At 63.7% G+C, this 22,543-nt stretch overlaps 7 protein-coding genes and 1 long non-coding RNA gene across 9 annotated transcripts; 5 read left to right on the top strand and 3 right to left on the bottom strand.

Moving 5' to 3' along the window:
* Positions 1-658: 658 nt before the first annotated feature.
* DNTTIP1 (deoxynucleotidyltransferase terminal interacting protein 1) lies at positions 659-5,257 on the top strand. 2 transcript variants are annotated; one of them, XM_027697478.1, is made up of 13 exons: positions 665-900; positions 980-1,050; positions 1,191-1,287; positions 1,411-1,509; positions 2,006-2,074; positions 2,415-2,471; positions 2,718-2,779; positions 3,229-3,274; positions 3,732-3,790; positions 3,972-4,032; positions 4,347-4,418; positions 4,682-4,737; positions 5,048-5,253. In XM_027697478.1, exons 1-13 carry the CDS (start codon positions 814-816, stop codon positions 5,184-5,186), a joined length of 975 nt encoding a protein of 324 aa, XP_027553279.1. In that variant the 5' UTR covers positions 665-813; the 3' UTR covers positions 5,187-5,253. The 2 variants fall into 2 exon arrangements, with proteins under 2 accessions (XP_027553281.1, XP_027553279.1); XM_027697480.1 differs by lacking the exon at positions 4,347-4,418 and having other exon boundaries at positions 659-900; positions 5,048-5,257.
* Positions 5,258-5,372: 115 nt separating this feature from the next.
* Positions 5,373-7,138, top strand: UBE2C (ubiquitin conjugating enzyme E2 C). Its single transcript, XM_027697482.1, has 6 exons — positions 5,373-5,943; positions 6,026-6,053; positions 6,157-6,243; positions 6,405-6,609; positions 6,742-6,801; positions 6,948-7,138. Exons 1-6 carry the CDS (start codon positions 5,843-5,845, stop codon positions 7,004-7,006), a joined length of 540 nt encoding a protein of 179 aa, XP_027553283.1. The 5' UTR covers positions 5,373-5,842; the 3' UTR covers positions 7,007-7,138.
* On the bottom strand, positions 7,122-8,294 carry LOC113974390 (regulator of G-protein signaling 9-binding protein-like). Its single transcript, XM_027697481.1, has 2 exons — positions 7,916-8,294; positions 7,122-7,804 (listed from the first exon to the last, which is right to left on the bottom strand). Exons 1-2 carry the CDS (start codon positions 8,106-8,108, stop codon positions 7,371-7,373), a joined length of 627 nt encoding a protein of 208 aa, XP_027553282.1. The 5' UTR covers positions 8,109-8,294; the 3' UTR covers positions 7,122-7,370.
* A 639-nt stretch (positions 8,295-8,933) lies between these two features.
* Positions 8,934-10,652, bottom strand: TNNC2 (troponin C2, fast skeletal type). Its single transcript, XM_027697184.1, has 6 exons — positions 10,553-10,652; positions 9,778-9,829; positions 9,539-9,682; positions 9,338-9,452; positions 9,124-9,260; positions 8,934-9,045 (listed from the first exon to the last, which is right to left on the bottom strand). The coding sequence occupies exons 1-6, from the start codon at positions 10,553-10,555 to the stop codon at positions 9,014-9,016; spliced, it is 483 nt and encodes a 160-aa protein (XP_027552985.1). The 5' UTR covers positions 10,556-10,652; the 3' UTR covers positions 8,934-9,013.
* A 1,798-nt stretch (positions 10,653-12,450) lies between these two features.
* SNX21 (sorting nexin family member 21) lies at positions 12,451-14,519 on the top strand. The gene is given in 2 exon segments (XM_027697182.1): positions 12,451-13,126; positions 13,429-14,519. Coding segments are annotated over 2 exon segments (1,260 nt in total). The 5' UTR covers positions 12,451-12,538; the 3' UTR covers positions 14,101-14,519.
* Positions 14,520-14,890: 371 nt separating this feature from the next.
* On the bottom strand, positions 14,891-17,582 carry ACOT8 (acyl-CoA thioesterase 8). The gene is made up of 7 exons (XM_027697566.1): positions 17,519-17,582; positions 17,041-17,305; positions 16,809-16,945; positions 16,391-16,616; positions 15,978-16,135; positions 15,443-15,634; positions 14,891-15,268 (listed from the first exon to the last, which is right to left on the bottom strand). The coding sequence occupies exons 1-7, from the start codon at positions 17,580-17,582 to the stop codon at positions 15,150-15,152; spliced, it is 1,161 nt and encodes a 386-aa protein (XP_027553367.1). The 3' UTR covers positions 14,891-15,149.
* Positions 17,583-17,848: 266 nt separating this feature from the next.
* Positions 17,849-19,585, top strand: LOC113974243 (zinc finger SWIM domain-containing protein 1-like). Its single transcript, XM_027697185.1, is given in 3 exon segments — positions 17,849-18,113; positions 18,167-19,133; positions 19,135-19,585. Coding segments are annotated over 3 exon segments (1,248 nt in total). The 5' UTR covers positions 17,849-17,971; the 3' UTR covers positions 19,274-19,585.
* A 652-nt stretch (positions 19,586-20,237) lies between these two features.
* LOC113974244 lies at positions 20,238-21,168 on the top strand. The gene is made up of 2 exons (XR_003536487.1): positions 20,238-20,701; positions 20,853-21,168. It is a non-coding gene; the product is annotated as an uncharacterized LOC113974244 (long non-coding RNA).
* Positions 21,169-22,543: the final 1,375 nt, after the last annotated feature.

Here is a 22,543-nt window from a genome sequence, read left to right as displayed (position 1 = left end):
CAAATGTTTTTAATGCAAATTGATATCCAGCTGACCCAACAGAAAAGCTTCTCGCTGACCGGGACACAAGGTAAGATGATCTAGAAAACGACAGACAAGTTGTTTTGACTATTCTGCACACGTTAAACAAGATGAGGAAATGCTGGTTTGGGGTGTTTGCTCAGAGAAACGATGAGATGCCAGAAAGATGAGAGGTGGAAAATTACACAAGGAACACAAGGATCATGGAAGGACCAGCATTCACACTCCTGCAGCTGCAAGTACTCGGCTCTCAGGGGCAGGGGCAGGGGCAGATCCACCCGCGACAGGGTGAATTTAAGGCTTTGGGACTGAGGATTTGGAGCCGACCGTCCATCACCGCACTGATCCGTGAAGCTGCACCTCTTTGGAACGAGGGGTTTCTTTATTGCCGAGCGCTCGGCACCTGCGGGCGCGTCCGCGGGACTGCACAAACCGGGCGCCGAGGCTTAAAACAAGGCGTGAGGAACAAGCAGCGGTGGCGGCACGGAGGGAGGTGCCGAGCACGGGAGGTTGGCACGGACACGGTCCCCCGGGGAGGACCCGGCGGGGACACCCGGGGGGCCGCGACCCGCGCTCCGGCGGCGCCTCCAGGGCGGGCACCGTGCGCGTCCCCGGGGCTGCCCCGAGCACACGCCGTGTGTCCCCCCAGGGGGGTGTCCCTGTCCCCGCTCCCGCCCCGGGCTCGGACCGGCCCCGTTGCCGTGGCAGCGGCGTCACATCCGTCGGGGCCCGATGATGTAGGGCGGGATCCCCGCGCATCCGGTCGCCCGCACCGCAGCCCGGAGCGGGGCCATGGGCGCCGCCCGCGATGCGGAGCAGCAGCCGGGGCCGCCGGGCGAGGAGGGCCCGGGCGATGCCGAGGAGCAGCTGGTCAGCACGGTGAGGCGGGGGCCGGGCCGGGCCGGGCCGGGGGGCGGCGGGGGGCGGCGGGGCCGCGGCTGACGCGTGTGTCCCGCAGAGCCCCTGGAACATCATGATCAAGCACCGGCAGGTGCAGCGGCGCGGGCGGCGCTCCCAGATGACCACCAGGTACGGCGGGAGCGGAATGGGCGGGCAGGGGAGGCTGGGACAGAGGGACTGGGCCGGGCCGGGCCGGAGGGAGGATCTGGGTTAGACCGGGCCGGGGCAGGGGGATCCCGCGCCCCCCCGTCTGACTCCTCCACCCGCAGCTTCACGGACCCGAGCGTGTCCATGGACCTGCTGCGCGCTGTGCTGCAGCCCAGCATCAACGAGGAGATCCGGGGCGTCTTCAACAAGTACATGAAGGTGAGTGCAGGGCGCAGGTGGGCAGCAGGTGTGTGGGGCACACACCCAGGCTGTGGGAGCTGGGTCCTGTGCCTGTCCCAACACTGCACAGGTTCTCAGCCTCTCCTGCTTTCTCCTCTCCAGTTTTTCCAGACAGCAGCAATCAACGTGCGTGATAATGTTGGGGAGGAGGTGGACCCAGAGCAGCTCATCCAGGAGACCTGTCGGAGCTGCCTGGAGCAGGTGGGTGCTGGCGAGGGGTTCCTTGGGCACCTGATTGAGCAGAGCAGCCTGGCCAGGATGTGTCCCTCTTAACAGCTTTGCTGTCACTGTGAGGGGACATCCTCAGCCCTTGTGTGGCTGCCGTGCTGGGATTCATTCTCACTGGGAAGAGGGGAGTGGTCAGGGCTGGGCAGCTCGTGCTGCCACTTTCACTACTGCTGTCAGAATATGGCACACAGCTGGATCTCCCACAGAGACCAGCCCCTAGCACCTGTTAGAGGGTCCTGGTGGTGTGGGGCAGGATGTTTTCCTTTCACGTCTTGCTTTTCTGCCAGTTGACCAGAGTTATGATGCTCAGATTGTGCTTTTGCATCTGGCTATCTGTGGAAGCATGGCCTGGTGGCAGTCCAAAAGCAGAGCTGGTGCAGGGCTTTCAGGCAGATACATGGAGATGGGGGTTGCTGGTGGGGCCCTCTCTGAGCCCAGAATCCCTGGAACCTTCTTTCTCTTCTTGCAGGCCAAACTGCTGTTCTCTGATGGCAAAAAAGTGGTTCCCAGGTTGCCCCATGAGCAGGCAGGGACAAAGGTAAACTTTGTGATTGTACCCAGAGGCTTAAATGACTTGTGAGAGCTGGGAGGAGGAGAAGGGTTGGAATCCCTTTTATTCTCTACCTCTTGTCCTCCAGCACCATAGTGCAGAGGCAGAGCAGGGGCTGATGGGCTGGGAGGGAACACAGGGCAAGGAGAACCTCAGGTGCAGGTGCTGCTGCTTATGGTGTGGTGCTGCTCACCAGCATGGGCTGGGATCGGTGTTTACCTGCAAAGGAGAGAGGGTCAGCATATACCTGGCCTTTGGGATGCAGGGGGCCCCACACAGCCAGGAGGGGAGAAGGGCCCTGCTCATCCCGCTGCCCTTCCTCTTCCAGCGTGCCCGACAGATGGATGAGGAGCTGAGCCGTCGAGGGAGCCCCATTCCCAAAAAGGTAAGAGGGTTTTCTGCACAAGGGATTTTGTTTTGGCAAGTCTGGTCCTCCTTCCTGGCCATCCCCACCATATGAGTGCATGCAGGTGCACAGGCAGCTTTTGTGAGGCCTGAGAGGTGCTTGTTCTGGTGCCAGGGAGCATTTCTGCCCGTGACAAAAGGAGCAGCTTCCCTGGGATGGGGAGGGTCCCCAAGAGGGTTCCCTGAGCCAGCACAGCTGAGTCACAGAAGGGTTTCTTCCATGCAGAGAAAGGGGCGGCCTCCAGGACAGAGCCTGTCGAACGACCGCGGGGTCTCGGGCATGGCAGCGTGAGTACGGGTCCCGAGCTAGAGCCCCCGTTTGGGGAGGGCAGGGGGAACGAGGCTGCCCAAATGGGGGAGGCACAGAAACCCCACGATCTCCTTCCCTCCTGCAGAGAGGCAGTGGGAGTTCGGGGGGCAGGGAGGGGTCTTAGGTTGATGTGTGCCCCTCCAGAAGGCAAAGACCTTCAAGGAAAAGGTTTTAAAGAGGCCCAAAAGGGTGAAAAGATCCAGATGGACCATTCAGAGTGAGCAGTGAGGCACGGGAGGGGTGGGATCTGGGCAGCTGGGAGAGGAAAATGTGTGTCAAAGCTGAGGGTCCAGAGCTGGGTGCTGTGGGGGAATGCAGGATGTGAACAAGGGTGGATCTGGAAGGGCTGGGGCTCAGTCCCTGCTGCTGGTGGTGACTGTGCTGGTTCTGTAGGGCCTCATTCTTACAGCATTTTCCTTCCCCTCAGGTGGAAGCTCAAAGTCTCTGAGCCTGTGAGAAGGGATGGACCAAAGGTACTGGCTGGCCAACGCTGCTGGGCTCCCCCTCTCCTCCCCTTTGCTCCTGCCTGTGGCTGCAGGAGCACAGGACAATGCAGGCTGTGCTCTGCCCCGATGGGGCCCTGGGGCAGGAGGGGGGGCAGGACGAGGAGCGAAGTGCCCGGAGGCCTTTGCTGGTCTCCCCAGGCACTGTAGCCTGTAGCTGTGCAGTGTGGTGCTGCTGAGGGAGACCTGGGGAGAGTAGGAGTAGCCAGAGGAATCCCACAAGCGTTTCCCACAAGGGAAGCTGCTCAGATCAACCCAGACAGAATGTAACGTCCCTCCCCTGCAGAAGGCTGGAGGTCTGTGGCCAGCTCCTTCCCTCCCAGGCCGGGGGCAGCTCTGAGGTTCCCTGTCAGAGAGCCGAGGCTCATGGAGCGTGGCCGGCACCAGCTTAATTTCTAATGCTGCCCCTTTTCCGATTGCTCTGTAGTGGGATCCATCCCGACTGACTGAAACCACAACCTTTGTGCTGGGATCTCGAGCAAACAAGTAAGGAACGGCCCTGTCGATGGAGGGTGGTGTCCCCAGGCAGGAGCCCGTGACACTCCTCCCGTCACTTCGCTTCTCTGCCTCCAAAGCAGTAGGAAGGGCTCGGGGAGGAGAGGGGTGTCCCCGTGCCACTGCAACCGCCCTCCCCGCAGCCCTGACACCCCTCGTGTTCCTCTTGCAGAGCTCTCGGGATGGGAGGAACAAGAGGGCGACTCTACATCAAGCATCCCCACCTCTTTAAGGTCAGACGCCACAGCCAGATGGTTTCCCATGGGAATTGGAGGCGCGTGCTTTGGCTCGTTTGTTCGCTCCCTCGCCCTTGCCCTCGTTTGTTATCTTGGATCACATTCCCAAGGTCTTGGCTAGCACATGGAACGCGAGCCGACGCGGCAGGTTTTGCTGGAGCCAGGGCTGAGGCTGGAGCAGGGCAGGCAGAGCGGAGTCGAGCGCTCCCCCCGCGGGCAGCGCATGGGGGGCACAGCGTCCCGCAGGAGGGGGGGCCTGAGCCGAGGGTCTGTCGCCCGTGCTCAGCTCGGTCCTCGCTGCTTTATTGCAGTACGCGGCCGACCCGCAGGATAAGCACTGGCTGGCAGAGCAGCAGCACATGAGGGCCACTGGGGGCAAGATGGTGAGTACGGCCGGGCACAGGGCCCGCCGCAGGGCCAGCACGGGCGGAGGAGCCGCAGCACAGGCTGCTGTGGCAGGAGGTTAGGCAGGGCATGGGGGCACAGCTGCCCCCAGGGTCCATCCCCTGCCCTGTGGGGTTCGGGTGCAGGCTTGGGGGGCAGAGCTGGATCCCACAGGGACAGCGCTGGCCAGGGATGGGGGGAGTGATCCTGCCTCAGCTGCCCCTCACAGGCGCCCTGAGCTGTTCCCCACCTTGTGCCACAGGCCTACCTCCTCATCGAAGAGGACATTCGGGATTTGGCTGCCAGTGAGGATTACAGGTGAGGACCAAAGCAGAGATGCTGCCGTGCCTGGGGCTCCTTCCCTGGGGGCCCCCACCGTGCTCCCCCTTCACTGCATGGGAGCCCTGTGCTGGAGGAATCCTGTTCCATGCCAGCTGGGGGGGCTTGGTGCCAAGGGTTGGGGGGCTTGGTGCTGGCTGGGTGTTCGTGGTAGGTTTGGGCATGGTGCTAGTTGTGGTCCATAGCGGGTTTTGGTGGGTCTGGGCTTGGTACTGGTTGGGGTCCATGGTGGGTTTGGGGTCCGCAGTGGGTGCCGGGGTCCCTCTGTCTCAGCCCCTTCCCTCCCAAGGGACTCGGTGGACCTGCGGCTGGAGGAGCTGAAGCCCTTCATCCCGCCGGCCTGGATGACGGAGAAGATGCAGAAACACATGGAGACGCTTCGTCGCGGAGGGGACGCGCCGCCCCCCGAGGATCCCCCCGAACCCTGAGGCCTCGCCCCCCGGGCCCCCCCCCCCCCCCCCCCCAATAAAACCGCTTCGCACCCACCTCGCCGCCTCCTGGGCACCGGGGAGGGGCGGCTGGCCCTTTAAGGGCCGAGGGACTCGTGGCCCCGCCCCTCGCTGGGCAGCGGCCAATCACAGCGCGGTGCGTCGGAGGCCGACGACCAATCAGCGGCCGCTGGCCGTTACCGTGGGAGCCGCATCCCCGGCGGGCGGTGATTGGGCGGCTCGAACGGGGCTGCGCGCTGATTGGCGGGGGGGCCGCACGGGGACACATTCAAACGGGGCGCGGGAGCGGGCAGGGCCGCGCGGGACCATCGTGCCGGGGAGCGACTGGGACGGGGACCGAGCCGCTGCTGCACCGGGGTGTCCGGGATCAGGCCGCCACCGCAACCGGGTAGTGTCCTCGCCACCCTAAGGGAGCCCTAAGCACCCCCGCACCGCACCGGGGAGTTCCGCTAGGAGAGCCCGCACCACTGCGCGGCACCGGGAGAGCCGCAGCGGGGCCCGAGTTCTGCCCCGAGCGCAGGAAGGAGGAACCGGGCAGAGCCTGGTGCGGCGCCGCCCGGGAGGGGGAGCCGCGTCCAGCCCGTGATCCACCGGCGGCGGAGGCGGGTGCGCCGGTCGGTGCCCCCGGAGCCGCCATGGCCTCGCAGAACGCCGACCCCGCCGCCGTGTCCAGCGCAGCCGCTCGCAAAGCGGCCGAAACGGGGGCCACGCCGGCCCGCGGTGCGGTGGGGAAGAGGTGAGCGGGGACGGGAATCGGGGGCTGCGGCCGGGGGATGCCCCGCCGGGCCGGCCGGTAACGTGCTCTTCCCCCTCCGCAGGCTGCAGCAGGAGCTGATGGCGCTGATGGTGAGTGGGGTCGCGGAGGGTCCTGGGGCCGAGTCGGGGTTTGGCGATCCCGGGGCAGGAGGGTCTCGGGCTGTCCCGGCCGCCCTGACGTACTGCCCCGCAGATGTCCGGTGACAAAGGCATTTCCGCCTTCCCCGAGTCCGACAACTTGTTCAAGTGGATTGGGACCATTGACGGCGCCGCCGGCACGGTGAGAGGCGGGATCCAGGGCTGGAGGGGGCCCTGACCCCGCTCCAACCCTCCTCCCTTCAGCTGAGAGTGGTCCCAGTCCTCTGCTCCCCCTGTGCCCCTTTTTCGCCCGAGTTTTCCCCCCCACCCCCTGACTTCTGCCCCCGTGACTCCCACCCGCAGCCCTACGAGGAGCTGCGGTACAAGCTGTCGCTGGAGTTCCCCAGCGGGTACCCCTACACGGCGCCCACCGTGCGGTTCCTGACCCCCTGCTACCACCCCAACGTCGACACCCAGGGCAACATCTGCCTCGACATCCTCAAGGAAAAGTGGTCAGCGCTCTACGACGTCCGCACCATCCTGCTCTCCGTCCAGAGCCTGCTGGCAGGTGGGTCCAACAACTGCACCTGCTGTGGGGTACTGGGGGATGGGGTGATGGTGGGGTTGGGGATCCCCTGCCCAGAGCAGGGCTCCAAGGTGTCCAAGTCACCCCACCAGCTGACCCAGCCCCTGTTTCCAGAGCCGAACATCGAGAGCCCCCTGAACACACACGCAGCCGAGCTCTGGAAGAACCAAGTCGGTGAGTGCTTGGGGCAGAACCTCCCTGCCTGCTCCCCAATGGGGTGGGCAGCAGCACAGCCCCCAACCCTGCTGTGTCCCACTGCCTGTCCAGCCCTGGCAGCTGCCCCCAGGACCCTCATCACCATGTCCCCCCTCTCTCCTCAGCCTACAAGAAGTACGTGAGGGAGACGTACAACAAGCAGGCCAAGGGCCAGGAGACCTGACCATCACCACTGCCCCCCACCATACCCTCCCCTGCCCGCCGCCCCCCGCATTCTGTATCATAGGCTGTTTTTAAATTAATGTCGCAGTCCGAGCCACGGTTAATGTATAAATAAATGCACATTTATGACTTCTGCAGGGGGTTCTGCAAGTGTGGGCAGAGAGGGATACTGACCCCCATCAGGTAACAGGGGCTCTATCAACATTTAGGAGGCCTGGAGTGGTCCCATTCCCTCTGCAGGCTGGGGGCAGCCCCCAGCAATTCCTGCTTGGGCAGGGGGCTGGGGACTGGGGGGGTGCATGGGGGCCCCCGTACCCTGCTCTGTGACAGGGAGGTGCCAGCTTTGCTGCCTCTTGGCCTCCTCTTCAGAGCACCCCACAGCAGTGCCCAGTGCAGGGCCCTGCCCAAGCCCCCCTGGCTGCAGTGCCACCTATCCCTGCTGGCTGTGTGGTCTCCATGGCTTCCACCGTCCATGGCGGAATGTTGGCTCCACTCTCCATCTCTGCCAGTGTGGCCCTCACCTGCTCGATCTCTTCCTCTAAGCCCTGAGGTGCTGGGGGCTGCATGGAAACCCCCCCTCGCCGGCCAGGCAGCCCCCAGCCCCCCAGCCCGGTGCGCAGTGGGGCCACGCCACCCTCTTGCATGGAGAAGAGCTGGCAGAGGTGGTGGGCTCTGTGTAGATCCTGCAGGAAGAGCTCCAGAGCGGAGAGGAAGAGCACCCACAGCCGCTCCAGCTCCCGCTGCTCCGGGGGGCTCGCTGGTGCCTGCCTCACCCCTGCCAGCAACACCCGCCGCAGCCCTGTGGGACAGGGGATGCTAAGCCACAGTGGCCCTGGAGCCCCTCCATGGCCCTGGTGTGGGTCCAGGGGGACTCTGTGCCTGCTGCCCATTGCAGCAGCCCCCTCCTTACCGGTGCTGAGCTCACGGGCCTCCGCACTCCTCCTGCGCCGCTCCTCGCGCAGCCGAGGGCCGTCACTGCTGCCCCCAAGCTGCAGCACCAGCTGCCGGTGTCCAGCTGTGGCCTTGCAGAGGGCAGCCTGTGCTGCTGCACATGTCCTCACTGTCCCCTGCCCACGGCATCCATCCCTTCTGCCTGGTGCCATTGCTCCCCTTGAGAACAGGGCAGAGTCAGGATGCCCGGGGTGGTCCCTGGCCCCCCTGGGGTCTCAGTTTCCCTGTGCCACAGTGCTGGGCAGAAGGGATGTGACCAGCTCTGAGCTGTGTCCTGCCAGCTGCACTGTGCTGGTCCCACGGTCCCACCCACACCAACTGGGGACTGTGTTCCCCTCATTCCACCCCTGCTGTGCTCCACCCCGGTTGGTCCCCAGGGAGCTGTGCTGTCCAGCAGGCTGGCACAGCCTGTTCAGACGCAGAGACTCCACTGTCATCTTGACCTCACAGGGAGGGGGCTGCTGCTGCCCCTCCACCTTATAGGCCAGTCCTCTGGGTGGGAGATGTGGGTCTCAGTGGGGCAGGTAGTGGTGGCTCCCTAGAACCCCTGTGGTCCCACAGCCCTGCCCTGGAGCAGGACCCTTGGGGCTGGGGCTGTGCTCCCTCACTCGCTGGCGTGTGAACCAGCTGCTCCGAATGGAAACTCTGAGCTCAGCTCTGGCACCTGCCCAAGAGCCCGTGGGAACCACAGCCCTGTGCTGCCCCTCTGGCACAGGGCTGCAGTGTGAACATGCCTGGCATAGGGCACCTGCCAGGCATGTTCCCCTCCCTGGGGAGCAGGGCAGGGTCACGGTGCCGCAGCCCCCTCCCCACGCACCCTCAGTGAAGTCCTGCACAAGCAATTCAAGCCTTTCCTCTTTTATTGAGGCTCGAACCAAAGCCACAGGTGACAGATGAAAGGAAAAGCTCAGCCGCCGGCAGTGGGATGAGACCAAGGCCCTGGCACGGAGCAGGATCTCAGCCAGTGCTGGGGGCCAGGTGCTGCAGAGCTGCTGCTCCCTGGGCAGTGGGGGAGCAGGGCTGGGTGCAGCAGCCGGCCCAAGGAATGTCTGGTCCCTTACTGCACACCCTCCATCATCTTCAGGAACTCTGCAAGAGAGGGGCATCCTCAGCCCACGGCCCTGCCCTGGTGCACAGCACAGGCACCCGGCCAGGGCTGCTGCTCACCATCAAAGTCGATGCGGCCGTCGTTGTTCTTGTCTGAGTCCTTCATCATGTCCTCTATGTCCTCGTCGGTGACGGGCTCCCCGGTGGCCCTCAGGATCTCACCCAGCTCCTCAATGTCGATGAACCCATCGGCATTCCTGAAGGAGGGTGAGGGTGGGATGTGACCTTGCTCACCCCTGCAGGCAGGACGGGCCACTTCACCCTCACCACTCACCGGTCGAAGATGCGGAAGCAGTTGGCCAACTCCTCCTCAGACTTGCCCTTGGCGTCCTCTTTCATCTGGCGCACCATCATCACCAAGAACTCCTCAAAGTCGATGGTACCGCTGCCTGCGGGGAGGAAGCCGAGCACAGGTCAGGCTGCCCACCCAGTGCCCAGTGCTCACCCCTGTTACCCACCACCAAGGGCTGCTCACCATCCTCGTCCACCTCCTCGATGATGGCGTCCAACTCTTCTTTGGTGGGGTTCTGGCCCAGCATCCTCATCACTGTCCCCAACTCCTTGGTGCTGATGTCTCCACCGCCATCAGCATCAAACATGTCGAAGGCGGCTTTGAACTCTGTGGAGAGGGAGGTCAGGACCAGGCAGTGGGGCAGAGCTGGGCCCCACGCCATGGCCATGTCCGGCCCCTCTCCCCACTGCCCCCGCGCTCACCCGCAATCATCTCCTCGCTGAGGAAGGCACGGGCTTCTGCCTGCTGGTCCGTCTGCAAGACAAAGGAGAAGGGGTCATCATGGCCACCCACATCAGGCCAGAGACCCCTTGCACAGTGTGGCCCAACAGCACAGGGCTGTGAGGAGAGCCTTGCCCTGCCGCAGAACGATGCTGTGCTGGGGCGAGCCACAGCCCTCAGCAATCCCTAGAGTTACAGTGCCCCCCAGGCATCCATGAGTGTGGGGGGCTGCAGGGAGCCACCTGCCCCGGCCCCCCACCATGTGGGGGGCTCCATGGTGCAGGGGCCACAGTCCCTGTGTGCAGCCTTGGCATCCTAGGCATGCAACGCTATTTTTGGAATCTCCTCAGCTCCCCTTGTAGGGATCATTGGAGCTGGAGCCGTGGCACCTGTCGGCCCCGATCGAGTTTCTGCTGGAGGCGCAGGCTGGCCATGGAGCCGGCGGTGACACCGTGTCGTATGACCCAGCGCTCGGTTTTCAGCCACCCCCTGCCACTGCCACCTCTGCACAGCGCTGAGCTCCGGACAGGGCTGAGTCCCCGGGAACACGGTGCCCCCCAGGCATGTCCTGGGGGGACCTTGCACCTCCCCAAAGCCTTCCTGCCCTCACCGCCACAGTCAGCCCAGCCCTGGGGACTCTCTCCCCGCCGCCCTCTACAGAGGCACCTCCGCAGCCCAGATCCCCTGGAGCCTCCTGCCCGATCAGGTCTCATCCTGGCACGCAGCACAAGGCACACAACACACAGGGGCTCTTACCATTGTGGGAATTTACTGTGCTTCCCAGCCCCAGAGAATCACCAGTTCCTGCAGCAGGAACTCCCAGAAGCACCGTGGTACCCCTGGCACCCCAATTTGTAGTGTCTGCTCTGTGGGCTGTGCCCCCAGCTGCTGCCCCTCAGCCCCCACAGCCTATCAGCACCCTCGCAGCACCTGGCCCCGCTCACTGGCAACTGGCGCCTTTACCTAATTTAGCCAAAGCTTTATTGGCCAAGGGCTGGGATTAACATAGGGCTCAGACTGGGATGGAAATTCAAGCCCTCCAGGAGGGACACTGGAGCTGTGGCAGGAGGGTGGCTCTGCCCACCCCCATAGCACCTCCCGACCAGGGAAACTCAGCAATGAGGGGGTTTAAAATAGCCCTGGAGCTGTCAGCATCACCCAGGCAAGGGGGTCAGGGTCCCCCCTGCACCCGGGGGGCACAGAACATTGCCCACTGTCCCCCAGATCTGCAGCCCTGCTTGGGACAGGCTCTCAGCATGAACCTGGGCTTCTCTGGAGCAGCGTCCCTTCCCTGCATCCCTATTTTCTGCTCTGGGGGCCCAAGGTAGAGCTATGCTGCAGCCCCCTGCCCCCAGCGAGAAAAGGGTCCCCAGTGGGACCTGGGGCACAAAGTCCCTGGAGGGTTTTGGAAAATAAGCCCTGCAGTTTAGTGTCCCCAGTGCCATTGGCACCTGGGTCCGGAAAAGGTTCTGTCTTTCCGTGCTTCAGGGCAGTGGGAATTACGCCCGGTGCCTCTTGGAAGGCTCAGCCCTCACACCTGCAGTCCGTGCCAGCCACTGCTGCCAGGGGCTGGTGGCTCTGAGGACGCACTGGCCAAGTGGCCCGTGCCCTGAGGTGCTCTGGGCCTCAGGGGTGCGGTGGGGTCAGGCTGATGGATCCCTGTCCCGTAAGCTCCCAGTGACAGGGACACACAGGGGTTCTCTGGCTCGTGGTTTTGCCGGGACCCTCATTCCCCAGGTGAGACCTGGGGACTGCAGAAGCCCAGCCCCGCATGCACTGCACCCTGCCCAGGGGAGGGCAGGGGTCTCATCTGACCGGTGGGGTGCAGGGTGCTGGAGCAGCGCGCAGTGGGCAAGCAGGGCAGAGCGATGGCAGCAGCTGGGCTGCTTCCTCGATATTAATAGACATTCCCAAGGAAGTGGTGAGGAGTGAGCGGGCGGACACTAAAAAAGGCCAGGCGAGTGCCGAGGGTGAAGCCTGGCCGCAGGGCGCGTGGCGGGGCTGCCTGGGGCCAGGGCAGTGGGTGCCAGGGTGGCCCGGGAGACGCTCTGCTGGGCTGCAGCCCAGTGGAATCAGGAGCCTGCATCTGGAGTACCAGGATACACGGGTGTTGGGGTACCAGGATGTCAGGATACTGGGGTGCCAGGCTATTGGGGTACCAGGGTATGGAGCATCAAGACCCTGGGGCCCTACAGTGCTGGGCACCTCAGTGCGGGCTCCTGTGGCCCCAGGGCGGGTACCAGGGGCTCGGTCCGACCAGGACATCTCGGACAGGGGACAGCGGTAGCAGCCGGTGCGGCAGCAGTGAGGGGCTGCGGGCAGCGCCGGGCTGAGTCCTGACTCTGACCCGATCGTGCCGAGAGATGCCGGAGTGACCTATCCCGATCCCGATCGTGCCGGACGGTGCCGGGAGGAGCCGATCCCGATCCTGCCGGGCGGTGCCGCAGGGGCCGATCCCGATCCCGGCCGTGCCGGGCGGTGCCGGCTCCGCCGCCCCGATCCGGGTTCCCGACGGAGGCGGAGCCGCGCAGGGAGGATCCCGGGACGAGCCGTGGCGGAGCGGCCATCGCTCGGCACCGCCTGGCTCGGCCCGGTCCGGCCCGGGGCAGGGCGAGCGGAGCGGGGCGGGGGCAGCAGCGGGGGGTGCCCCGGGGCCGGGCTGTCCCCGCTCGGGGCCGTGCCGCGGTGGGCAGCCCCCCGGCCCCGCCGTGTCGGGGAGCCGGCCCGGACCCCCGGGCAGCGATGGCCGCTCGCATCCTGCACCGGCTGCGGCACGCGCTGGCCGGCGAGGGCGGCCGGGAGGAGCCGGCGGGAGGCGGCGGCGAGGCCGAGGACTGCCCGGAGAGCTCGGAGCTGGAGGACGACACCGAGGGGCTGTCGACGCGCCTCAGCGGCACCCTGAGCTTCACCAGCCACGAGGACGAGGAGGAGGAGGAGGAGGACGAGGAGGAGGAGGACGGAGCTAGCGAGGAGCTGGAGGAGCCGCCGCAGGCGCAGGGGGCGGCAGCAGGCGCGGAGGACGGAGGCAAGTGCTGGGGCGGTGAGCTGGGGGGACTGGGGTGACCCCGCTCCCCGGGGCAGCAGCAGCCCGGTGGGGTCCGGCAGCCTGGAGATGTCGGGGGGCTGGCAGAGCCCTGTCCCCACGCTGGGCAATGACACCCCTCTCCCGACACAGAGTGGGGCCCCGCGGCGGAGCGCCCCGGCGGCAGTCTGCTGACCCGGCAGCTGCAGGAGCTGTGGCGGAGGTCGCGGGGCAGCCTGGCACCGCAGCGGCTGCTCTTCGAGGTCACCAGCGCCAGCGTGGTCAGCGAGCGCTCCTCCAAGTACGTGGTGAGTGAGCCCAGCATGGCTGGGCAGGCACAGGGTGGGTGTGGGTTTGGCTCTCCCCCTGGGCAGGGGTCCCACGGGGCTGGCGCTTATTTCTCTCTCTTTCCCCTTGCTGCTTGGATGGTGTTGGCGGCTCAGATGAGCCTCAGGTAACTATCTCTGGTGGGTGCTGTGGCTGTGGCAGCCCAGCCCACTCCCTCCTGCCTGGGCAAACCCCCCCAGCCCTTCTGTGGCCGCACACCCGGCTCTGCCAGCCCCAGGAGCAGCGTGCCCATGGCACTGCCTGACACCTGGCTCCCCCACAGCTCTACACCATCTACCTGATCCGCACCGGCCAGTTTGACAAGGCCCCCGCCACCATTGCCCGGCGCTACTCGGACTTCGAGCAGCTGAACCGCCGCCTGCGCTGCCGCTTCGGCTGCGACATGGCCGGCGTCGCCTTCCCCAGGAAGAGGCTGCGCCGGAACTTCACCGCCGAGACCATTGCCAAGCGGAGCCGAGCCTTCGAGCAGTTCCTGTCCCATTTGCACTCCATCGACGAGATCCGCCGCTCCCCTGAGTTCCTCGAGTTCTTCTTCCTGCCAGACCTGCGGGCCGCGCAGCGCCTCACCTGCACCGGCATGTACCGCGAGGCCCTGGCCACCTGGGCCAACGCCTACCGGCTGCAGGACCGGCTGGGGGTCTGCAGCTCCGGCCGCTTCCTCCTGACGTTGGCCGGGCTGGCCGTGTGCCACCAGGAGCTGGACCAGCTCGGCGAGGCCCACAGCTGCTGTGAGCAGGCGCTGCAGCTGCTGGAGGCCCAGGGCAGCCACCCGCTGCTGGGGCCCTTCCTGCAGGCCCACATCCACCTGGCCTGGAAGGTGGGCAAGGACAAGCGGCGCTCGGAGGCCCGGCTGCAGGACCTGCGGGAGGCTGGGCTGCCCCTGCAGCAGCAGCCCTCCCTGAAGGAGTGCCTGATCAAGGAGCCTCTGGAGTGAAGCAGCCTGTGCCTGAATGGGCAGGAGGGCAGGGGCTGCAGGGGACTCACACCCGTGGCAGCCGGGAGCAGAGCGCTGCTGTGAGTGGGGATGTGGTAGGGGGCAGCGCCACACTCCCATGGCAGCGTGGCCCATGCCTGGAGCTGCCTCCTAAATGCACTTTCTCTGTGGTTAGTCTGTCTGGTGGGACCGGGGGCTCACAGGGGTTCACGGAGGTCCACTGCCCACAGTGACGTTGCTGGAGCCACTCCCCCTCTGTGGGGGATCCTGGAGTGGCTGGGACTTTAGCTGGGACATACTGGCACCGCACAAGGGAACGGGAAGGCTTCTGGCAGGGTTTGGGGCTCTTGCCGGGAACTTCCCATAAAACTTATATAATAAAAAGGACTTTATTAAATAAAGTCTTGGCAGGAAGAAGAGCAAAGTGCCTGCTGTGTCTCTTCCACTCCATGTCCCCAGGGCACCATCAGTGGGAGGCCTCAAGCCTCCACATGGAGGTGGGAGCTGCCCCATCCCATTTCCCTGGCTCCCAGCTGGGCCCAAGCCTGAGCCCAGCCCTGGGGAGGAGCCTAAGGGCAAGCAGAAGCAGCAACTGAGGCACTGGGACACGAGCAGGGCAGGAGAAGCGAGAAAGGGAAGCAACGTGTGCCACAGCAGCACACGTGGCACAGGTTCCCCTCCTGTGACTCAGCCTGCGGCGGGGGCAGAGCTGGTCCCCCCTTACCGCAGTGCTGCCTGCCCTTGGGCAAGCACAGTCACAGATCCAAGGGGACAAACTCCAGGGACAGAGTCCAGCTCTTCACCCAATGACTTTATTTTAAGGTGGGTGAAGGGTGGCTGATGGCAGCATGTGGTTACACGCTGTGCAGCAGCCAGTTGGTCACACTGATGGTCTGTGGGTCACCGTCCGTCACAGACACCTCTGGCACTTGGACTCCCCACTGGGCTGGATCCAGCCCAGTCTCCTTCCTGCTGCTGTCCAGGTCCTGTCTTGATCCCAGGGTCCTTCGCTTGGCATGCTTGAGCCCCAGCTTGTGGGGGCTCCTCAGCTAGAGCTTGCTCTGGTTTGGTCTCTCTTCCACCCTGATGACTCCTTCTTGCGCACAGGTGACAGCCAGGACCCCGTCCCTGCGCCACAGCCGTCCCTGCACCAGGGCCCGGCACCCGCCTGCAGAGAGGAGCTGTCAGAGTGCAGCCACCACCCCCAGGATGGGTAGGGCAGAAGTGAGAAGGGGAAGCAACGTGTGCCAGAGTAGCACCTTCCCCTCCCGTGTCCCAGCCTGCTGCAGGGACAGGCTGGCCTTGGCCTTGTGGGTCCCCAGGGGACACAGCAAGGACTCACCAGCCCAGGGGCTCTCGCACTCATAGAGCATCCAGTGGTCAGCTCGAAAGGGCGCGTGGAACCACATGGAATGGTCGAGGGACACCATGAACTTGATGTGGTACTGCCGGTGCGGGAGCAGGGCCGTGCCCAGGAAGGCGTAGTCAGAGATGTAGGCAGCCACACAGCAGTGCACCTTCATGTCCGTCTCCCCTGCAGAGCAACCAGCACTGCCCGTCCCGTGGGTGCCCATGGGACACGTCTGGGGCACAGAGCTCCACTGCCCCAGGGACAGCTGCTGGCCAAGCACAGCTGAGATTCTTCCAGACCAGCTCCCCTTGCCCCCCAGCACAGCTCAGGGCATCACCTCATGCTCCTCACCCACATGTGCATTTCAGCCTCGAAATGCCCAGGCTTCCCCACAGGCTGGGGTGCAGGCAGCCCCCAAATCACTGCCCTCCCAGCCCATTCTGTCGTGACAGCGCTCCACAGTGTGAGGTGGAGCCCGAGCCCTCGACTCAGGAGGCACCTGGACCACCTTCACAGCAGGACCCACCTATGTAGCCTCGTGCTCGCACCCAGAAGAGCTGCTTTGGCTCCTGTGGCTCTGAGCTGAATATATCTGGTGGGTTCACAGGTTTAATATCAATTGGCACATCTTCGGCTTGGATCTTGTTGAGATGTTTCCTGTATCTCTCAGCCAGGTTAGGATTCCTGCAGCCCAGCATGGAGAAATGAAGTTAATGCCAGGCAGGCAGAGGCATGTCCTGCTAACAGCAGCTCCAGCCCACAGACCCAGGGGCACGCAGAGAGAGGAGGGGCACGGCTCCTGTCCTGTCCTGCCCCTCTGCTCCCCTCCCAGGCATGTTTGGAAACTCCTCAGGCAGCCACCACAATCCTCCTCCGCACCTCCCTCTGTCCCAGCCGCAAAGAGGGGCATCCCAAACGTGCCCCTTCTGCCCCACTCACTGCAGGAACTTCTGGATGAGCTCCTCCTGTGTCAGCAGCTCCTCAGGGGGCGGCACGGTGGGCATGGTGAACTGGTGCTTCACTGGGCTCCCCTGGGACAGCTGGAAGGAGGCCTGGCAGGTGAAGATTGGCTTTCCATGCTGGATGGCCTTCACGGAGCGAACGGAGAAGCTCTTCCCTGTACGAGTCCTCTCCACCTCGTACAGCACCGGCACCTTGGGATCCCCTGGGACAGCACAGCGACATTCTGCCGCCAGGCCACGGAGGGGACCTGCCCTGCAGGGGCCGAGCCCGGCGATGCCACCCACACCCTCCCTGCCGGGATGGGGCCGGGATGGGGCGCCTGCTCACCCTGCGGGCTCCCCCAGCCTCGGAGCCACCGCCCGGCCCCGGCGCCCCCCGAGCCGCGGATCCGCACCTGTCCGCACGAAGTAGCAGTGCAGCGAGTGCACCTGCTCGTCGCGGCTCACGGCGCGGGCGGCCGCCACCAGGGCCTGCCCCACGATCTGCCCGCCGAAGAGGCGCTGCGTGGCGGGCACCCAGTGGTGCCGGCCCCTGCGGGGAGAAGGCGGTGGTGACGGTGAGCGGCGGCGGCAGCGTGTGGGGAGGCCGCCGCGGTCCCGCCGGCCCGGCGCCCCCGCGCAGCGCACCTGAAAAGGTCGAGCTCCAGCCGCTCCAAGTTCAGCACGCTGGTGATCAGCACGCTGCGCAGGTCCCCGGGAGGCGGCGGCGGCCGCCCCGGCCCCGCGCCGGCCCCGCCGGTGCCGCCAGGAGCCTCCATCGCCTCCGACAGCGGCGGCCCCGACGGCGGCAACTTCCGCCCGCCCGTGCGGTGCGCACCGCCAGATGATTGGATGGCAGAGCTGTCAGTCAGCAGGGCGGGGGCATCATGCTCTGTGCTGGTTGGCTCGCCTCCTGTCAATCCGGAGAGAACGGCGCTGACTGGCCACGATCAGGGCGTGGGCGGTGCCCCAGGGTTTAGCGGCGGCGGATGGTCCGGAGGGAACGAGGGGGTTTCTCCGCGGAACTGGGTGTCCGCTTCCGCAGCTTCCGGGACTTCAGGGAGCGCTTCCGCGCCTACAAGCTGGAGAATGTGCACTGGGTGAGCCAGAACTGCTGGAGCTGCACCTGCTGCTGCCACCGCCGCTACCAACTGCCCTGCCGGCGCGTCCTGGCCGTGCTGCCGGAGCATGGGGGGCGTGTGGAGGGAGCTGTGCTGTGCAGGCGCTGGCAGCGGCGGTACCGGCACCCCTCATCCCCCTGGGGGCAGCTCCCCGGGCCGTGCTGGGGGTTCGGCGGGCAGCGGGCCCGAGAGCAGGGAGGAGAGAGTCCAGTCGCTCAGCCTCGAGCTGACCAGCCTGCTGCTGCAGAGCAACGGGGAGCAGCTGAAGGAGCGCAGCTCCGCGCTGGCGGCCACCTGGGCTCGGTCACCGGGGGAGGCAGCCGGGCAGGAACCGGTGCCGGAGGGCCGGACACACGGAGGAGCGGTGCGCTCCCGGTGCGATGCGCGGCGGCCGCTCTGGGCGGCGCCCGAGCGCTCCGGTCCCGCCGCGGCGGGCGGGGTCGAGTCCTACCGCGGTGATGACGCTCCGCGCGGTGACTGGCGGAGTGGGACACGGGCCGGGGCGCGCCGCGATGTCCCTACCGGTAGCGGCGGCCCCGGCGGGGCCCGCACTGCCGGCCCAAGCCGCGCTGGTGATGGCGCAGCCCCCGCCCTGTTCCACCTCTGCAAGCGGCTGCAGCAGCTGGGCTTGGAGCACCACACCGAGTGCCTGGCCTTGGCGGCCACCAGGAAAGCCGTAGGTGCGGGCATCGAGATCCAGCGGTGGGAGCTGTTCGCCTTCCCGAGGGACCTCGTCACGCCGAACTTGCTGCCTCAGCTCCACCTTCACTGGCTGCTCGATGACGGGATCTGGGCTGCGCACAGGGAGGGCAGCTGAGGGGAGAGCAGCGGCTACTTCATGCAGCTGGAGGTTGTCATCCTGGGGTTAAGCCAGGTTTTCAGTAGTGGGTTCTCTCTGGAGAGATGCATCACCACCTTGGCCCAGCACTATGAAGAGTGTGTTTCTAAGAGCCATCCTGATGCTGTGATGGGCCCTGCTCCCCATCCTGATCACTGTGCTGCTCAGGCAGCTCCCCAAAGCTTGCCTCTTGCCCCTCTGGTGTGCCAGGGTGACACATCCCAGAGCTCCAGCCAGGCTTCCCCTGCTGTGGCAGCAGCTCAGCAGCAGCTCTTGTCAGCCTCTCTTGCAGCTGTCAGGAGTCCTGTGACTGTTCTCCAGAGTCTACCAGCAGTTCCCTAGCTCCTTGAGGCTCTTCAGTGTCAGCCTGAAACGTCCCAGTTTCTCCTCCAGGGTGAACCCACAACCCCTCAGTCCTTGTTATATCCTTCGTCTCCTACAGTAAAACTGGGGGCCACAGAAACCCCAGAGGATGACAGCGGGGAGGAGATTAACCAACAGTCTTTGAGTGACAATTGCACAGAGCCTGCTGCCAGTCTGTGCCTGAGTGAGCTGGCTGTGGTTCAGAAGTCCACCCAGCTCATTGGCACCAGGAAGGACGCACTCAGTGTACAGATCCTGGAGGATGCCCACAGGGTGGACCTGAAAGGCCTGAACAGCTGCACTTGCCACTTCAGCCAGGCCTTCCAGCTGCCCTGCTGGCACATCTTGGCTGTGCTGGATTCAAACAGGAGGCCCTTGCAGCCAGAGATGCTCAGCAGACTGTGGGAGAGGGGATGCCCATCAGGCCGGGCAAGACAGTGCTGATGGCCTCTTGGAGGTCCTGAAGAGCTTCTGGAACAAATCTTTGTATAAATCCCAGGTGATGTCCTTCCTTATGGCAGAGATCAGAGGTGAAGCTCTAGCACTGAGCAGGAGCTGAGCTGGGTGCTCTTGCCGTGTCCTGGCTTTCACCTTCATTCCCCTCAGGCTGCCACTTCCTTGGCATGGAAGGGGCAGTTTGGGTCCTTGATCTGCTGAGTGGGCATCACCTCTTTCACAGGGCAGCAGAGGAACTGGATTGGGAGCTCCTGATCCTGTGGGAAGGGTTACAGCTGCTGACCTGGCTAACAGCTGTGGCTGGGAGCCAGCTGTGGGTGGTGTGGCGCGGGAGGTACTGGTATAATAGAATCACAGAATATGCTGAGTTGGAAGGGACCCATCAGGATCATTGAGTCCAACTCCTGGCCCTGCACAGGACACCCCAAGAGTCACACCATGTGCCTGACACCATTGTCCAAATGCTTCTTGAACTCAGACAGGCTTGCTACTGTGACCACTTCCCTGGGGAGCCTGTTCCAGTGCTCAACAACCCTCTGGGTGAAAAGCCTTTTGCTGATATACAACCTAAACCTCCCCTGACTCAGCTCCATGTTGTTTCCTTGAGCCTTGTCACTGGTCATGAGAGTGAAGAGATCTGTGCTTGCCCCTCCGCTTCCCCTCATGAGAATGTTGAAGACCACAATGAGGTCTCCCCTCAATCCCCACTTCTCCAGGCTGAACAAACCAAGTTCCCTCAGCGGCTTCTCATAAGGCTTCCCCTCCAGACCCTTCACCATCCTTGTGGCCCTCCTTTGGATGCTCTCTAATAGCTTAGTGTCTTTTTTTATATTGTGGTGCCCAAAACTGCACACAGGACTCGAGATGAGGCCGCACCAGTGAAGATTGGAGCAGGACAAGTAGAGCAGGACAGTCACCTCCTTTGAGTGGCTGGCAATGCTTTGCCTTATGCACCCCAGGACACGGTTGGCCCTCCTGTCTGCCAGGGCACTGTTGACTCATATTCAAGTTGCCATCAACCAGGACCCCCAGGTCCTTTCCCAGAGCGCTGCTCTCCAGCCTCTTGTTTCCCAGTCTGTGCACACAACCAGGGTTGCCCCATCCCAGGTGCAGAATCCAGCACTTGCCCTTGTTAAACTTCACATGGTTGGTGACTGCCCATCTCTCATTTGTCAAGGTCTCCCTGCAGGGCTTCCCTGCCCTGGAGGGAGTCAACAGCTCCCCCCAGTTCAGTGTCACTGGCAAATGTACTTAGTATTCCTTCCAGTCCAAGGCATTAATGAAGATGTTGAAGAGAACTGGGCCAAGGATGGAGCCCTGCAGAACCCCACTAGTGACCAGATACCAACCTGATGTCAATCACTACAAGTGTTTACGCCTGACCTGTGAACAAGTTGCTCACCCATTGCATAATATGGTTATCCAGCTGTGGGCTGGACATCTTGTCCAGAAGAATCCTGTGAGAGACAGTATCAAAAGCTTTGCTGATGTCCAAAAAGACTACGTCTGCTGGCTTTCCTAGGTGAACTAGGTGAGTTACCCTGTTGTTGAAGGGAATCAGGTTCAACAAGCAGGACTTCCCCCTCCTGAATCCATGCTGGCTGTGACCAGTGTCAAAAACACCTTGTGCTCCAGGTATTTTTTGATACCTCCCAGAAAAATCTTTTCTATGATTTTACCAGGTACTGAAGTGAGGCTGACAGGCCTGTAGTTTCTGGGGTCCTCCTTCTTTCCCTTCTTAAAAATCGGGACAATGTTCACCAGCTTCCAGTCTGCTGAGACCTCTCCAGATTTCCAGGACTGCTCAAAAATCATCGAGAGAGGCTTTGCAATGACATCAGCTAGTTCTTTGAGGATTCTCAGATGAATCCCATCAGGCCCCATAATAACACGTGACAAAATTATTTCATCTGTGGCCAGCGCCCACAGGTCCTTGCACCATCCAGCTGTGGCGTGTTGTGCAACAGAGCCAATTAATCAGCCTTGTGCTGTTTGGGAGCTGTGTCTGTCCCTGCGCCAGCTGCAGATGCCCCTCCCTGGCCAGTGGTTGGGGTGCCAGGCATCGGGCAGTGCTGCTTGGTGGTCGTGTGCCACCGCAGTGCCCCGGGTGGTGGGAAGTGGCAGTTCCTGAGGGTGGCAAATCCCACTGCGCTGCAGCCCCACTTTGGAGAAGGGGAGTGGTTTATCTGGTTTCAGCAGCTGCTCTCAATTCCTCAAGAAAGAGGAACTCACCCCCGTGTGCAGGGGTCACTGCCGGGCAGATAACGCCGGGGGAGCTGGGGAGCAAAGGCTACACTCACGCACGGCTGGGGGAGGGAAAACAGCCCGGAGAGCAAACGCCTGGCCCACGGCTGCTGCTCTGGGTGGGTGAGCTCCCCGGCCCTCTTGCAGCCAGGGCAGCTCCAGCAGCTCCCAGCCTGTTGGTGGGACATGGCAGGGAATGTCAGAGACCTCGCTCCCGTTGCATGGTTTGGTCACGATCCATGTTTTCCCTGATCAGCGCTCCCGTCATTAACGCTTTGGTGTTGATGGAGTCGGCCGTCACTGCGGGCTGGGGATTTCCTTTGAGACAGAGTTTTGTAACATGATCTGATACTATCGAGTCTCTGACTAAATATAGCATCGTGTTTCCTAAAACACCTTTCTGTAAGCTTGGAGCTGCTTGTTTCTCCCCTTGGCCGTGCTGTGGAAGAGGCCTGGAAGCCCCCTCACCATCTCTCTGGCACCTCTGGGTACCCCTCTGGTTTTTAGAGGGCTCTTCCCCACCCTGCCTGTTGCTCTGCACAACTCCTACCCTGCCTCCCCTCTCCAGCCCAGGCACTGCTGGATCCTGGCTGCCATCCCCACCAGCCAGTGGATGAGGGGGGTCTAGCTGAGGGCACAGAGCCAAGGAATGCTGGGCTCCACTCCCATGCAGGAAGGCAGGATGGCTGGGCCCTGTACAGGGTCACCGTGACTGGCTCTGTGGCCACTGGCTCTGTGGCCACAGGCACGTGCCCAAGCAATGGCTGCTGCCAGCGCTGCTCTCTGGGTGCTCCGGCGTCCGCCCCCGTCCCCCTCCTAGCTGAGCACACAGGAAATAACTCATCGCTCTCAGGGTAAACATATTTCCCAAGAGTGAAACTGCCCAGCCAGGATGAGCGTCTGGCTGTAATTTACCTCCACGTGAGTGCCCTCCCACGCTCCACCCACCCCAGCACTCACTCTGATCCACCAAGGCAATCCCAGCATCATTCCAGAGCTACGGGCAGGTCCTGAGCCCCATAGGGCTGTGTGTGGCCTGTGCTCCTTTCCTTGCTGCAGGGGGAACTGCTCCCACAAGTGGCTGCTGAAGCACGGGAGGTCTCAGCCCCCCAAGCCTCCTTTGACAGAC

This window comes from Neopelma chrysocephalum, unplaced genomic scaffold, assembly GCF_003984885.1.
Source record: "Neopelma chrysocephalum unplaced genomic scaffold, ASM398488v2 Primary Assembly neopelma1_119, whole genome shotgun sequence".
NCBI classification, from domain to species: Eukaryota; Metazoa; Chordata; class Aves; order Passeriformes; family Pipridae; genus Neopelma; species Neopelma chrysocephalum.
Note: the sequence above shows the minus strand (reverse complement) of the source record. Positions and strands in the feature narration are given on the sequence as shown.

What these genes read in the sequence shown, in the direction of transcription:
- ACOT8 (XM_027697566.1), bottom strand. Translation starts at nt 17,582, where the DNA reads ATGCTCCGGCAGCACGGCCAGGACGCGCCGGCAGGGCAGTTGGTAGCG. An exon ending in CTGCTACTTCGTGCGGACAG is followed by an intron (nt 16,617 to 16,808) that starts GTGCGGATCCGC and finishes GTGCTGTCCCAG; the next exon opens with GGGATCCCAAGGTGCCGGTG. An exon ending in GTGCGAGAGCCCCTGGGCTG is followed by an intron (nt 15,269 to 15,442) that starts GTGAGTCCTTGC and finishes TCCTCTCTGCAG; the next exon opens with GCGGGTGCCGGGCCCTGGTG.
- UBE2C (XM_027697482.1), top strand. Translation starts at nt 5,843, where the DNA reads ATGGCCTCGCAGAACGCCGACCCCGCCGCCGTGTCCAGCGCAGCCGCT. An exon ending in TTGACGGCGCCGCCGGCACG is followed by an intron (nt 6,244 to 6,404) that starts GTGAGAGGCGGG and finishes TCCCACCCGCAG; the next exon opens with CCCTACGAGGAGCTGCGGTA. An exon ending in GCTCTGGAAGAACCAAGTCG is followed by an intron (nt 6,802 to 6,947) that starts GTGAGTGCTTGG and finishes CTCTCTCCTCAG; the next exon opens with CCTACAAGAAGTACGTGAGG.
- DNTTIP1 (XM_027697478.1), top strand. Translation starts at nt 814, where the DNA reads ATGGGCGCCGCCCGCGATGCGGAGCAGCAGCCGGGGCCGCCGGGCGAG. An exon ending in CGCTCCCAGATGACCACCAG is followed by an intron (nt 1,051 to 1,190) that starts GTACGGCGGGAG and finishes CTCCACCCGCAG; the next exon opens with CTTCACGGACCCGAGCGTGT. An exon ending in GGGGTCTCGGGCATGGCAGC is followed by an intron (nt 2,780 to 3,228) that starts GTGAGTACGGGT and finishes CCTTCCCCTCAG; the next exon opens with GTGGAAGCTCAAAGTCTCTG.
- LOC113974390 (XM_027697481.1), bottom strand. Translation starts at nt 8,108, where the DNA reads ATGGCACCAGGCAGAAGGGATGGATGCCGTGGGCAGGGGACAGTGAGG. An exon ending in GGCCCGTGAGCTCAGCACCG is followed by an intron (nt 7,805 to 7,915) that starts GTAAGGAGGGGG and finishes CCTGTCCCACAG; the next exon opens with GGCTGCGGCGGGTGTTGCTG.
- TNNC2 (XM_027697184.1), bottom strand. An exon ending in CAGCGAGGAGATGATTGCGG is followed by an intron (nt 9,683 to 9,777) that starts GTGAGCGCGGGG and finishes CCCTCTCCACAG; the next exon opens with AGTTCAAAGCCGCCTTCGAC. An exon ending in CGAGGAGGTGGACGAGGATG is followed by an intron (nt 9,453 to 9,538) that starts GTGAGCAGCCCT and finishes TCCTCCCCGCAG; the next exon opens with GCAGCGGTACCATCGACTTT.